At 42.0% G+C, this 12,099-nt stretch overlaps 1 protein-coding gene, 2 non-coding genes and 1 pseudogene across 3 annotated transcripts; all 4 read left to right on the forward strand.

Annotated features, from left to right (window-relative positions):
- Positions 1–12,099, forward strand: part of LOC134326770 (zinc finger protein 850-like) — a 267,899-nt pseudogene that overhangs the window by 17,098 nt on the left and 238,702 nt on the right.
- Positions 1,819–4,758, forward strand: LOC134327027 (maternal embryonic leucine zipper kinase-like). The gene is made up of 13 exons (XM_063009113.1): positions 1,819–2,085; positions 2,163–2,280; positions 2,385–2,470; positions 2,588–2,704; positions 2,794–2,937; positions 3,023–3,091; positions 3,345–3,437; positions 3,631–3,729; positions 3,905–3,973; positions 4,066–4,164; positions 4,291–4,377; positions 4,504–4,602; positions 4,714–4,758. Exons 1-12 carry the CDS (start codon positions 1,819–1,821, stop codon positions 4,579–4,581), a joined length of 1,326 nt encoding a protein of 441 aa, XP_062865183.1. The 3' UTR covers positions 4,582–4,602; positions 4,714–4,758.
- On the forward strand, positions 9,101–9,172 carry trnaa-ugc (transfer RNA alanine (anticodon UGC)). The gene has a single exon. It is a non-coding gene; the product is annotated as a tRNA-Ala (tRNA).
- Positions 9,312–9,383, forward strand: trnat-cgu (transfer RNA threonine (anticodon CGU)). The gene has a single exon. It is a non-coding gene; the product is annotated as a tRNA-Thr (tRNA).

The raw sequence follows: 12,099 nt of genomic DNA on the forward strand, positions 1-12,099 counted from the left end.
TATACACTCAATATTATATATATATACACTTAATATTATATATATACACTCAATATTATATGTATACACTCAATATTATATATATATACACTCAATATTATATATATATACACTTAATATTATATATATACACTCAATATTATATGTATACACTCAATATTATATATATACACTTAATATTATATATATACACTCAATATTATATATATATATATATATATATATACACTTAATATTATATATATATACACACTCAATATTATATTTATACACTTAATATTATATTTATTTATATTTATGCAGGCGGTGGTTCATCATACAAAACGATCAACTTCTCTACAAGAAGAGGTTTAAGGTAGGTCACATGACTTTACATGATCCAAATCAGCTCTGTGAAATACCCATAATGCACCGCAGTCGTACACCCCTCATAATTCGACTGTATAAATAAGAAGGTTTTATGTTCTATTCCCTCAGCGTGACTTCACGGTGCTGGCGGAAGACCTGCAGCGCTGTTCGGTCCAGAGCTGCGAGGATGCCGGGCGCCGCTTCTGCTTCCGGGTGGTCACGCCCACAAGGTAAGTCCAGATCTATAATCATCAGAGATAGACAGACACACAAATGATCAATAGACAGACAGAAGATCAATAGACAGAACGATAGGCAGACGGACAGATAGACAGACAGATAGATGATCAATAGACAGACAACAAATAGACAAGATGATTGATAGACATAGATAGACAGACTGATAGATAGACAGACAGACTGATACATAGACAGACAGCTAGATAGATTATCAATAGACAGACAGACAGATGATCAATAAACAGACAGACAGATAGATGCTAGATAGACAGATGGATAGACAGATAGACAGGAAGATAGATTATAGATAAATAGATAATCAAAAGACAGACAGATATAGACACACAGACAGACATATGATCAATAGACAGATCGATAGACAGACTATTTACCTATCTGTCTATCCATCTGTCTGTCTGAATGTCTGTCTATCTATCTGTTTATCTATCTACTCAATCTGTCTATCTGTCTGCATCCTATATAATCTGTATCTATCACCGAGTGTTTACAGGAGCTGTACGTTCCAGGCCGACTGTGAGGCAGGTAGACGGGCGTGGATCAGCGCCATTCAGAACCTGACTGAGAGAGAAGAGGGAACAGTCGAGAGCGAGGTGAATTATCATCACCACTATACTCCGGGAGGGGAGGGGTTCAGTTCTCGACTCTTTAACACCAGTTTAATGCGTCTGAATCAGGAGGAATCAGACGAGTACAAGAATGATTCAGAATCAGATTCCTCGAGCAAGCAGACAGACTCCCAGGGACCGTATGGTGGATGGGAACCAGGTGAGTATCAGTTTTTTGTGTTGATCCTCCCCTGGATCCTCCTATGGCTTCAGATACCTGTGACGACCTACCAGGACTTTATTGGGTCATTGGGATGGATGGGATCTTCCAGCATGGCTACAAGAGCATGACCAAGACTTCAGAGTACTACCCTGGTCCTCTAATTCCCCAGACTTGAACCCAGTTCAGCATCTGTGGGACCACCTCAAGCAGCATCATGGCTCCAGATACCTGTGACCACCTACCAGGACTTTATTGGGTCACTGTGGCGGATGGGATCTTCCAGCAAGGTATAGAAACGTGCCACATTGGTTGGAAGAGCATGACCAACACTTCCGAGTACTACCCTGACCCCCCTGATTCCCCAGACTTGAACCCACCTCGATTCTTATGTTGGCTCAACTGATTCTGCCCTGGATCCTCCCTTGGCTCCAGATACTTGTGATGACTTTCCAGGAGCTTATTGGGTCACAGGGACTACCGAGTACCACCCTGGCATCTAAATTTCCTTTGGTCCCAATCTACGGATCCTCCCATGTCCTCCTTTGGTTCCAGAAACCTGTAACGACCTTTCAGGACGTTATTGGGTCACGAGGACCTCTGAGTACCACCCTGGCCCCTGACTGCCCTTTAGCCCCAGACTTGAACCCAATTGAGCATCTGTGGGACCTCCTCAATGGTCGTGTTGGCTTTTTGGATCCTCCCCTGGATGTAGGATGAAACATGTAGGATGAAACAAGAAGAGGCCAAATCAGTAATAATAATAACATGTCTCTTGTGGGCAGCAGGTAGAAGTTCCATGCGCTGTACCCGAGACAGACGACACCACAGAGGGAACGTCACGTGTGGTTGAGGACGTCTCTGAGCTGCACAAGTGCTATGAGGTTTACAAAACCATTGGATCAGGTAACTGGTACCACTTTCAGTCGTCTCTCTGCCTTTGTGTAACACAGATGTGCATCTTTTAAAACCTGACTTAATATATATTTTTTTATTCAATCGTTCTTTAGGTGGTTATGCGACGGTCAAGCTCGGCAGGCACATTCAGACTCAAGAGCCAGTGGCCATCAAGATCCTGGAGAAGAAAGAGCTCGGGGTTAGTTTCAGCAAAACCGTCTGTTAAAGACGGACATGTCTCAGTTTCCAAACGTTTGGTTCTCCTAATTCTGATCTGAAAAGTCATAAAACTGTTCCGGTTTCATCCCCATTGCAGGATGAGTTGTCTGATTTGAGGATCGAGATTGAAGCCCTGAAGAACCTCAATCATCAGCACGTGTGCCGCTTGTACCAAGTCATGGAGACTGCTGACCAGATCTACCTGGTTCTTGAGGTACCATCAGTGGTTAGAAACTATCAGATTTGATTCAATCTCTGGATTTACGATGATTTGCTGCTCACTTGACTCGCTCTCTCCTCCAGTTTTGTCCGGGTGGAGATCTGTTCGACCACATCGATAATAACGACATGTTGTCGGAGGAGGAGACGCGCAGGATCTTCCGTCAGATCGTCTCGGCACTGGCCTACGTCCACAGCCAGGGATACGCCCACCGTGACCTTAAGCCAGTGCGTCAGCCAAACGATTTCCACTTATACTTTGTGCTTTTTCTTTGTTAGTGCTTGTACATGTGTGTTTCATTTTGACTCTCAGGAAAACATGATGCTGGATGAGAAGAACAACATCAAGCTCATCGACTTTGGTCTCTGTGCCAAACCAGAGGTTCGTGTCTCTCCTAAGACTGTAGTGTATACTTAAATCAAGAGTGCCATTCAGAGAGTCTAGTAAGGTGGTGTGCTTACCCCCATCCAGCATGCTTTAATGAAGCCTTGCACACATGGTGTCCACAATTAGTTTCAGTGATCAGTTAGATGAACAGGACATCACAGAGCCATGCTGGTTCAGTTTGTGTGCTGTGTTGCAGATGCTAGTCAACAGTTGGACCTTCGGTTGATAAAAATCTGTTTTGTTGTAGGGTGGATTGGGTACTGCTCTGATTGAGGGCTGTGGAACCCCTCCCTACTTGGCACCAGAAGTCATTGATGAGCAACCCTATCATGGTGCAGAGGTAGGTTTGTGTGGGGTGTGTCCCCAGGTTATTCCTGATAAACTTCAATTGGAGAGTCTCCAAATCCAAGGTGTTCAGTCCCCTCTATAGCCCCATTCATGACTTATTCTATGAGGTCTGGATGAGGGGACTGACCAGGGTAAAGCATGGTTAAAAAAGACAATGAAGATGTGTGTGTGTGTGTGTGTTTTAGGCAGATGTTTGGAGCTTGGGTGTTGTCCTATATGTCATGCTGTGTGGCTACCTCCCGTTCGACGGTGACAACTTTGTGGAGCTCCATGAACAAATCACTGTAAGTCTTGGAACTACAATGAAACACCATTGGCATACACGTCTTGTTACGATTATGAAATTGAATCCATTATTTAATGCTCAGCAGCATGTTAAACATACAGTAAAAGTAACAGTAACGGCTTGTGGTGATGTTCTTTGATCAGATGTGATTGTTTTGCTCTGTGTTTCCTCAGAAAGGACATTTTGACACTCCTGACTGGCTGTCTCCTGGTTCTGTACTGCTGATTAAGGAAATGCTGCAGGTGTGTGTTTATGGTGTGTTTAATGTAAGCAAAGTGGGTGTGTGTTTCTCTGTGGGCTTCATCACCTGAAGTTCTTGTATCTTGTCCTGTAGGTGGTTCCAGAGCAGCGCATAAAGGTGGAGCATCTGCTGGATCATGAGTGGGTAATGAAGGGCTACAGCAGCCCTGTGGAATGGCACAGCACATGCCCGGTACAACATCCACACTAGACATAGTACAGTAGCATGATGGAGATCCATCGTACAGAAGATTGTATCTTTATTATCTCACATACTCATATATTTGTGTCTGTGTGTGTGTGTGTGTTTGTGTCTCAGCTGGATCATCTAGATGAGGAGAGCATCACCGAGATGGCTGTGATGTTCAGACAGTCCAACCAAAGCACCAAGCAGCTGGTGTCTGAGGTACATTTCAGTACTTGTATCTGCATCAACACAGATGCTAAAATGTAGACACATATTTATTAATACTGAGGTTCTTGTGCTCCGTCTAATAGAGATGTGTGTGTGTGTGTGTGTGTGTGTGTGCAGTGGAAGTTTGATCAGACCACAGCTACGTATCTTTTGCTCTTGAGAAGGAAGCAGCGCAGTAGTCCAGTGTGTAGCTGAGTGGACGTGTAAGAAATCCAGGTAACATTTCCACAATCAGTGTATTTTACCTGATAAATGCTGCTCTACATGCTCATCTGTCCAAACACTACAGCTTCTGAATGTTCTTACACCTCTTCTTGTTTTATTTAGCAGGAGACGTTGTCGGCGCATCAAGGAGGGACGATGGTGGAGCCGTCCAATCAGGACTTGTTACATCTCAATTTCACATTTCAATGATTGTTGCAGATGTTTCTCTCTAACCCATCCTCTCTCTCTCTCTCTCTCTTTCTCTTTTTACCAGAACAATGCATTTTGGGTATCTGTGTGTGACTGGTTAGAGGAACTCCACTGAGGTGCCGCCCTTGTTGATCCACACAGCTGTATGAGAAGTGTAGAACATGGATGACCAGGATCAACAGGCCTCAAAATCTTATAACATTAAATAATAAATAAATAAACTCACTGAATATATGAAGGTGGATGGATGTTTATTTTCACAATAGCAGATTTTTTCTTCATCATTTTGTGTATGAAGTCAGCAATATGACGTGAAAGAAGGCACAACGTTTCCCGACATGTTACAGAACAATGAACTCAGCAGTGAAGATACAGACCTACTGTCAGCTCACTCAGAGCAGCCTGAGATCGTTACCCTAAAACGTAATGAACTCATGTCTCTTAAAGAGGTCCAGTTACAAAATACACTATATTACCAAAAGTATTCACTCACCCATCCAGATTATTGAATTCTGGTGTTCCAATCAGTTCCATGGCCACAGAGGTATAAAACCAAGCACCTCGGCATGCAGACTGCTTCTACAAACATAAGTGAAAGAACAGGTCGCTCTCAGGAGCTCAGTGAATTCCAGTGTGGTACCGTGATGCCATCTGTGCAACAAGTCCAGTCGTGAAATTTCCTCACTACTAAATATTCCACAGTCGACTGTCAGTGCTGTTATAACAAAGTGGAAGCGGAACAACAGCAACTCAGCCATGAAGTGTTAGGCCACGTAAAATGACAGAGCGGGTCAGCGGATGCTGAGGAGCATAGTGCAAACACTCAGTCAATCACTACAGACCTCCAAACTTCAAGTGGCCTTCAGATTAACTCAAGAACAGTGTGTAGAGCTTCATGGAATGGGTTTCCATGGCCGAGCAACTGCATCCAAGTCTTACAGCACCAAGCGCAATGCAAAGCATCAGATGCAGTGGTGTATAGCACACCACCACTGGACTCTAAAGCAGTGGAGATGTGTTCTCTGGAGTGATGAATCACGCTTCTCCGTCTGGCAATACGATGAACGAGTCTGGGTTTGGCGGTTGCCAGGAGAACGGTACTTGTCTGACTGCATTGTGCCGAGTGTAAAGTTTGGTGGAGGGGGGATTATGGTGTGGGGGTGTTTTTCAGGAGTTGAGCTCAGCCCCTTAGTTCCAGGAATTCTTAATGCTTTAGCATACCAGAAGATTTTGGACAATTTCATGTTCCTAACTTTGTGGGAACAGTTTGGGGATGACCCCTTCCTGTTTCAACATGACTGCACACCAGTGCAAAAAGCAAGGTCCATAAGGACATGGATGAGCGAGTTTGGTGTGAAAGAACTTAACCGGCCTCAACCTGATAGAACACCTTTGGGATGAATTAGAGTGGAGACTGCAAGCCAGGCCTTCTCGTCCAACATCAGTGTCTGACCTCACAAATGCGCTTCTGAAAGAATGGTCAAAAATTCCCATAAACACACTCCTAAACCTTCCCAGAAGAGTTCAAGCTGTTATAGCTGCAAAGGATGGGCCGACATCATATTAAATTAAATGGGACCTCACTCAATTTCTTTTGCGTGTGAAGGCAGACGAGCGTATACTTTTGGCAATATAGTGTAGTTTTTATAGGACAAACATATAAGAACCTACAAAAACTCTTAGATGTGTATTAAGAAAGTCTGAACATAAGAAATGACTAGACAGTGATGTCTGAAGCAGGACTGAGATCTCGGATCATTAAAATAACATGAAACTAGTTACGGGTTACAAATGGTTTTTGTGCTGCCATGCAGCTGGTTGAATGGAGTTAGTGTAGAATTATGTAAAAAGATCTAAAGAAAATAGATGAAGTGGCTGCTTAGCTCAGTTGGTTAGAGTGTAGTGCTAATAACGCCAAGGTCGCGGGTTCGATACCCGTACTGGCCACACCCACTTTAATGATTAAAGGTAGCATGGCTGAGAGTCAGGTGAGCATGTGCTGTGTATCAGGACTTTCTAACCTGAGTAATTTAATCACTGAAAGTAAGAATACCACCCTGTTCTTCTGCCATCTTTAATTCTGGCTTCATTTCACCTAATGAACGTGGCATGACCTTTATAAATGCTTACAATCAATTTTGTCAATAAAATTTTGTCAATTTTGTCAATAAAAAAGAGAACTGCTGTGTAATTTAGTGAATTTAGTGAAAAGAAATTTAGACCGTGTAGAATAAAAGTATTAGGAAAGTATGAGGTTAAAAGCATCAGCTTTTATTTATTCTTAAAAGAAAAATACATGAACCTCAGTCATCTCACACGAAGATCTGTTCTGCTCAACAACAGTAAAGCTCTCCATCGTTTCTGTGTGGCAGCTCCGTAACTGAAGGGCTGTCAGTGTAGAATCGGGTATGTGGGTATATGCCCTAACCTTCGTATACAGGCCGGTTAGCTCAGTTGGTTAGTGCGTGGTGCTAATAACACCAAGGTTGTGGGTTCGATCCCTGTAAGGGCCACACCCACTTTTGGACTAACAAACAAACACCTTCACTAACTAGCAGGTCCTATTAACCTGGGCTTCAAACGTTGTCTCTGACAAGTGTGAGCTCTGTGTACTTTGGTCAGTGGAAGTAGTTTTATAGATTTATGAAAACATTGTACTTACTTACTATTTCCATTCTTGCAGGAGTGTGAATTTACCTTCCACTTCAATAGTGAGGCGTGTCCAGCCCTGCTACACAAACTGTCATTTTTGTCCCTGTTAAAAACTTTAGCTTATAGCAAATAAAGACACATTTAACAATTCTCATCTTTTATTACAGGTTTAAAGTTGCATAAAACAAATGTTTGCACAAATAATATAAAACCAAAGTACAAAATAAACATTTCTCTTATTTTAATTATCTCACAAATCACAAAGCTGTTAACATTAAATATCACTAAAGAGGAAATCCTGAAGACAGCAATGCAAACCTTTCATTTAAATACAAGCTTTAGTAAAGTTACATACACTGTAAAACATTTTAAGTTGGTTAAACTCAGAAACGAAAGTTGCCTTAAAAAGCTGAGTAAACTCAACTTGAAGAAAACCGTTGTAACAACTCAAGAAGTTAAGTTAAAAAAGTTGCTTAACTAATGATTATTGATTGTTTCAACTTAATGTACTATGTGAAAATAACTTACTATGTTTATTTTATCTATTTTAGAAAATGAGCTATCTAGTTAAATAAACATACAATTCCTCACTATTTTAACACACACTTTCAAGTCAATACAACTTCAGCTATATTCATATAACTTATTGTCTAACGTTAACAGTGCTTATGTTTGTCATTTCTAGACTTCATGTTGACTAATAAAAGTTTTCCCAGTTTCTTTAAACTTTACAATGAATCAACTTACAACTTCTGTTCACAAATAACATTTATTTAAACAAATGTTACAAAACACTTCCAACATGCAACAAGCAAGTTTTCTCCTCTCATTGCCCATAAGTGCAAATTATGTTTTTTTGCAAAAGTCTAGAGACAGACCTTTTAAGAACAATACATGTTTTAAAAACAATACGTTTTAAGAACAATACATGTTTTAAGAACAATACATGTTCAAAAACAATACATGTTTTAAGAACAATACATGTTTTAAAAACAATACATGTTTTAAGAACAATACATGTTTTAAGAACAATACATGTTCAAAAACAATACGTTTTTGCCTTTGGCTATTTTTACAAGATTTCTCTGCGAAAACAATGTGGAACAGATTACAACATTTCCTCTATTTTTTTTTTTTACATGGCCTGCAAGCACCTTGAACTAAACTAACTAAACATAACTAAACTGTCCCCCAATTATACACTATATTGCCAAAAGTATTTGCTCGCCTGCCACACGCATATGAACTTGAGTTCATTCTGAAAAACTTCCCATATAGAAGCACTTTGTAGTTCTACAATTACTGCCTGTAGTCCATCTGTTTCTCTACATAGTTTTTAACCTGCTTTCACCCTTGTCTGTTTAAATATTTACCTAACTAATTGGGCAAAAGGGCCAGGGGTTTGGTCACTTTTGGCCAGCCTTTCCATTTGCTTTATTGACACGGTGCAGCTTGTTAACTGAGTGTTTAATGTGTTTTGGAGCCAACTGGCTTGCAGAGCCAATTCTTAACAGCTACCACAGATTACTCTGCAAGTGTGCCTTTAAATTTTCAATCCCCTGCCTGCTAGAGGCTAAAGATACCTGGTCATGGGTCTCTTTTTGTTTTTGCAAAGAGTCCTGTACCTGTTGCATTGGTGCCTGTTCTGGGGGATGTAGCTCAGTGGTAGAGCGCATGCTTTGCATGTATGAGGCCCAGGGTTCAATACCCTGCATCTCCAGTAGCTTGATGTTTCACTTTGCTAGAAAAAAGCTTCTAGTGTGCTTCTAAAGGCTATATGGCTTTAAGAATGATCACTATCAAGCTGGCGTTCTGCTTGTTACTCTTGAACTTTAAGAATGTGCTCAGAGACCTAGAGCGGCGCGATGGCCAAGTGGTAAGGCGTCGGTCTCGTAAACCGAAGATCATGGGTTCAATCCCCGTTCGTGCCTTTAACGTGCATGCTCTCATTTTAAAACATGACCAATATGCTCTAGTTCACATTCCCTCTAGGCTAATTTAAGAAATACAACTTATTTCCTATTTTCCCTTGCAGGTCTTATTTACCACATTAATGCTGTGCTTCCACACCAGCACATTTCCTCTACATAGGGATGGCACCTTAGAGGTACTTCATGCCGTGCCTGTATGAGCTCCAGAGTGTCACAATCACTTGAAATATCCAGGTACTTAGTCAGACTCAATCACAAGCCCGTTTTAAACTTTACCCAGCTGACTGAGCAAAGGTACAGGAGTTAGATGAATTTTGGATTGGACTTTCTATTGGCTTGCATGACATGATGGAGCTTGTTAACCGAGTGTTTAATGTCTTTTGGAGCCAACCGGTTGAGAGAGCCAGTTCTTAACCGCTACCACAGAAGACTATGCAAGTGTGCTGTTAAATCTGCAATCCCTCACTTGACAGAGGCTAGAGATTCCTGCTCCTGGTTCTGCTTCTCTTTTTGCAAAGACTCTCGTACCCGTTGGAGGTTTACAGTGGTGTATAGTAACGAAGTAATAATACTTCGTTACTGTACTTTACTGGAGTATAAAAAAATTCGGCAACTTTCACTTTTACTCCACTACATTTCCTAAAGAAATTGGGTACTTTTACTCCGATACATTTGCTGTATGCGAATTCGTTACTCGTTATTACAGAATGAAACGACAAGAATTTTTTAGCTAAATAATGTGAGATGTGTGACAGACTGCAGCAGGTTTGGCGAATCTGCACTTGTAAATTACATCAGCGGTTAAACACATTAATGCGCAGATGCAAACGTTTTGTAAAAGCGCATCGTTCACTCAAAGATACAGAATAATCGTCATTTCAGAATCTCCCCGTCTAACACACTGATGTAAGTTAGGAATGATTAACAAAGTAAAGCCACAGCACCATTGTTTTTATTATTATTATTATTAGCATTAACATTGTTCAGATATCTAGCTACCGATTACATTCGAACCACAAATAAAACGTTTCACTACATTACGCGCCATCACATACGATGGCGCCGCGAGTGGCAGCCTCGGCACAGTGCTCTCTAGTACTTTCCTTGTTTTTGTCTATTGTTTGTGTTTTTTGTAACCCAAACCCGATCAGTTACACCAGAGACGAACTGCTGAACTTAAGACGGTTCACTTCATATGGTTTTTCACCCATTTTTACTGATTCTGTGAGTTTTTTGGAGATCCTTGTTGGTGGAGCAGCGGCTCTTTTGGGAACACGGAGGAGACGCAGGAGAGGGACGCGCGCCGGCAGAGATGTGAAGCTCCGACAGCGGGGATTTCGCACCACGCTCCCATCGATTCATCTCGCGAACCTCCGCTCTCTGCCTAACAAAATGGACGAGATGCTTCTACTTAACGGGATAAACAAAAACTTTACACGCTCCGCAGCACTTTGCTTCACTGAAACCTGGCTGAGTGATTCCGTACCGGACAGCGCACTGCAACTGCCGGGCTTTCATATACATCGCGCGGATCGCGTAACGGAGCTCACTGGGAAAGCGAAAGGTGGAGGAATCTGCTTTTACATTAATGGAGGTTGGTGTACTGATGTCACAGAATTAAGTAAATACTGCAGTCCAAATTTGGAGTCTTTTTTCATTCATTGTAAGCCTTTCTACTCTCCGCGCGAGTTCTCTTCATTCATCCTGGCTGGTGTTTACATTCCACCTCAAGCCAACGTGCATGACGCCCTGCAAACTCTAGCGGATCAGATAACGGGATTAGAACAAAAATATCCGGACTCACTGTTAATAATTCTGGGGGATTTCAACAAAGCAAAACTAAACCACGAACTGCCAAAATATAAACAGCATATTAACTGTCCCACCAGGGATAACAACACACTGGACCACTGCTACACCATCATTAAGGATGCATACCGCCCTGTTCCACGTGCACCTCTGGGAAACTCTGATCACTGTCTAATTTACTTAATTCCAAATTACAGGCAAAAACTTAAAACGTCTAAGCCTGTAGTTAAAACAGTAAAGAAATGGACCAGAGAGGCTAAACTAGAACTACAGGACTGTTTTGAACACACGGATTGGTCTGTTTTTGAAACTGCAGCTGCAAACCTGGATGAACTGACGGACACTGTAACATCTTACATCAGTTTCTGTGAAGAGGTGTGTGTGCAAACTAAAACCTTCTGCACATACAGCAACAACAAACCATGGTTTACACCCAAACTCAAACAACTGCGTCGGGTCAAGGCGGACGCCTACAGGAGTGGAGATAGGGCCCTGTACAACAAGGCAAGAAACACACTAACCAGGGAGATCAGTATGGCTAAAAGAAACTACACTGAAAAGCTGAAAAAACGTTTTTCAGCCAACGACCCTGCTACAGTGTGGAGAGGCCTTGGAGAAATCACAAGTTACAGGAAACCTCCCCCACCCATAGATGCAAATAAAGACCTTGCAGACGACCTCAACGACTACTTTTGTAGGTTTGAAAGTGACCACTTCACACCCATCAATCTACCCACCTCATCTGCATCTGTTATTTCATCTCTAACACCACCACCACCTTCCCCAGCAGTCACCGAGGCTACACTTGAGATAGGTGTGAAAGATGTCAGCCAGCTCTTCCGGAGACAAAAGACCAGGAAATCGTCAGGCCCGGACAACATCTCTCCCTCCTGTCTCAAAGCCTGCG

This window comes from Trichomycterus rosablanca, chromosome 14, assembly GCF_030014385.1.
Source record: "Trichomycterus rosablanca isolate fTriRos1 chromosome 14, fTriRos1.hap1, whole genome shotgun sequence".
In the NCBI taxonomy this organism is placed as follows: Eukaryota; Metazoa; Chordata; class Actinopteri; order Siluriformes; family Trichomycteridae; genus Trichomycterus; species Trichomycterus rosablanca.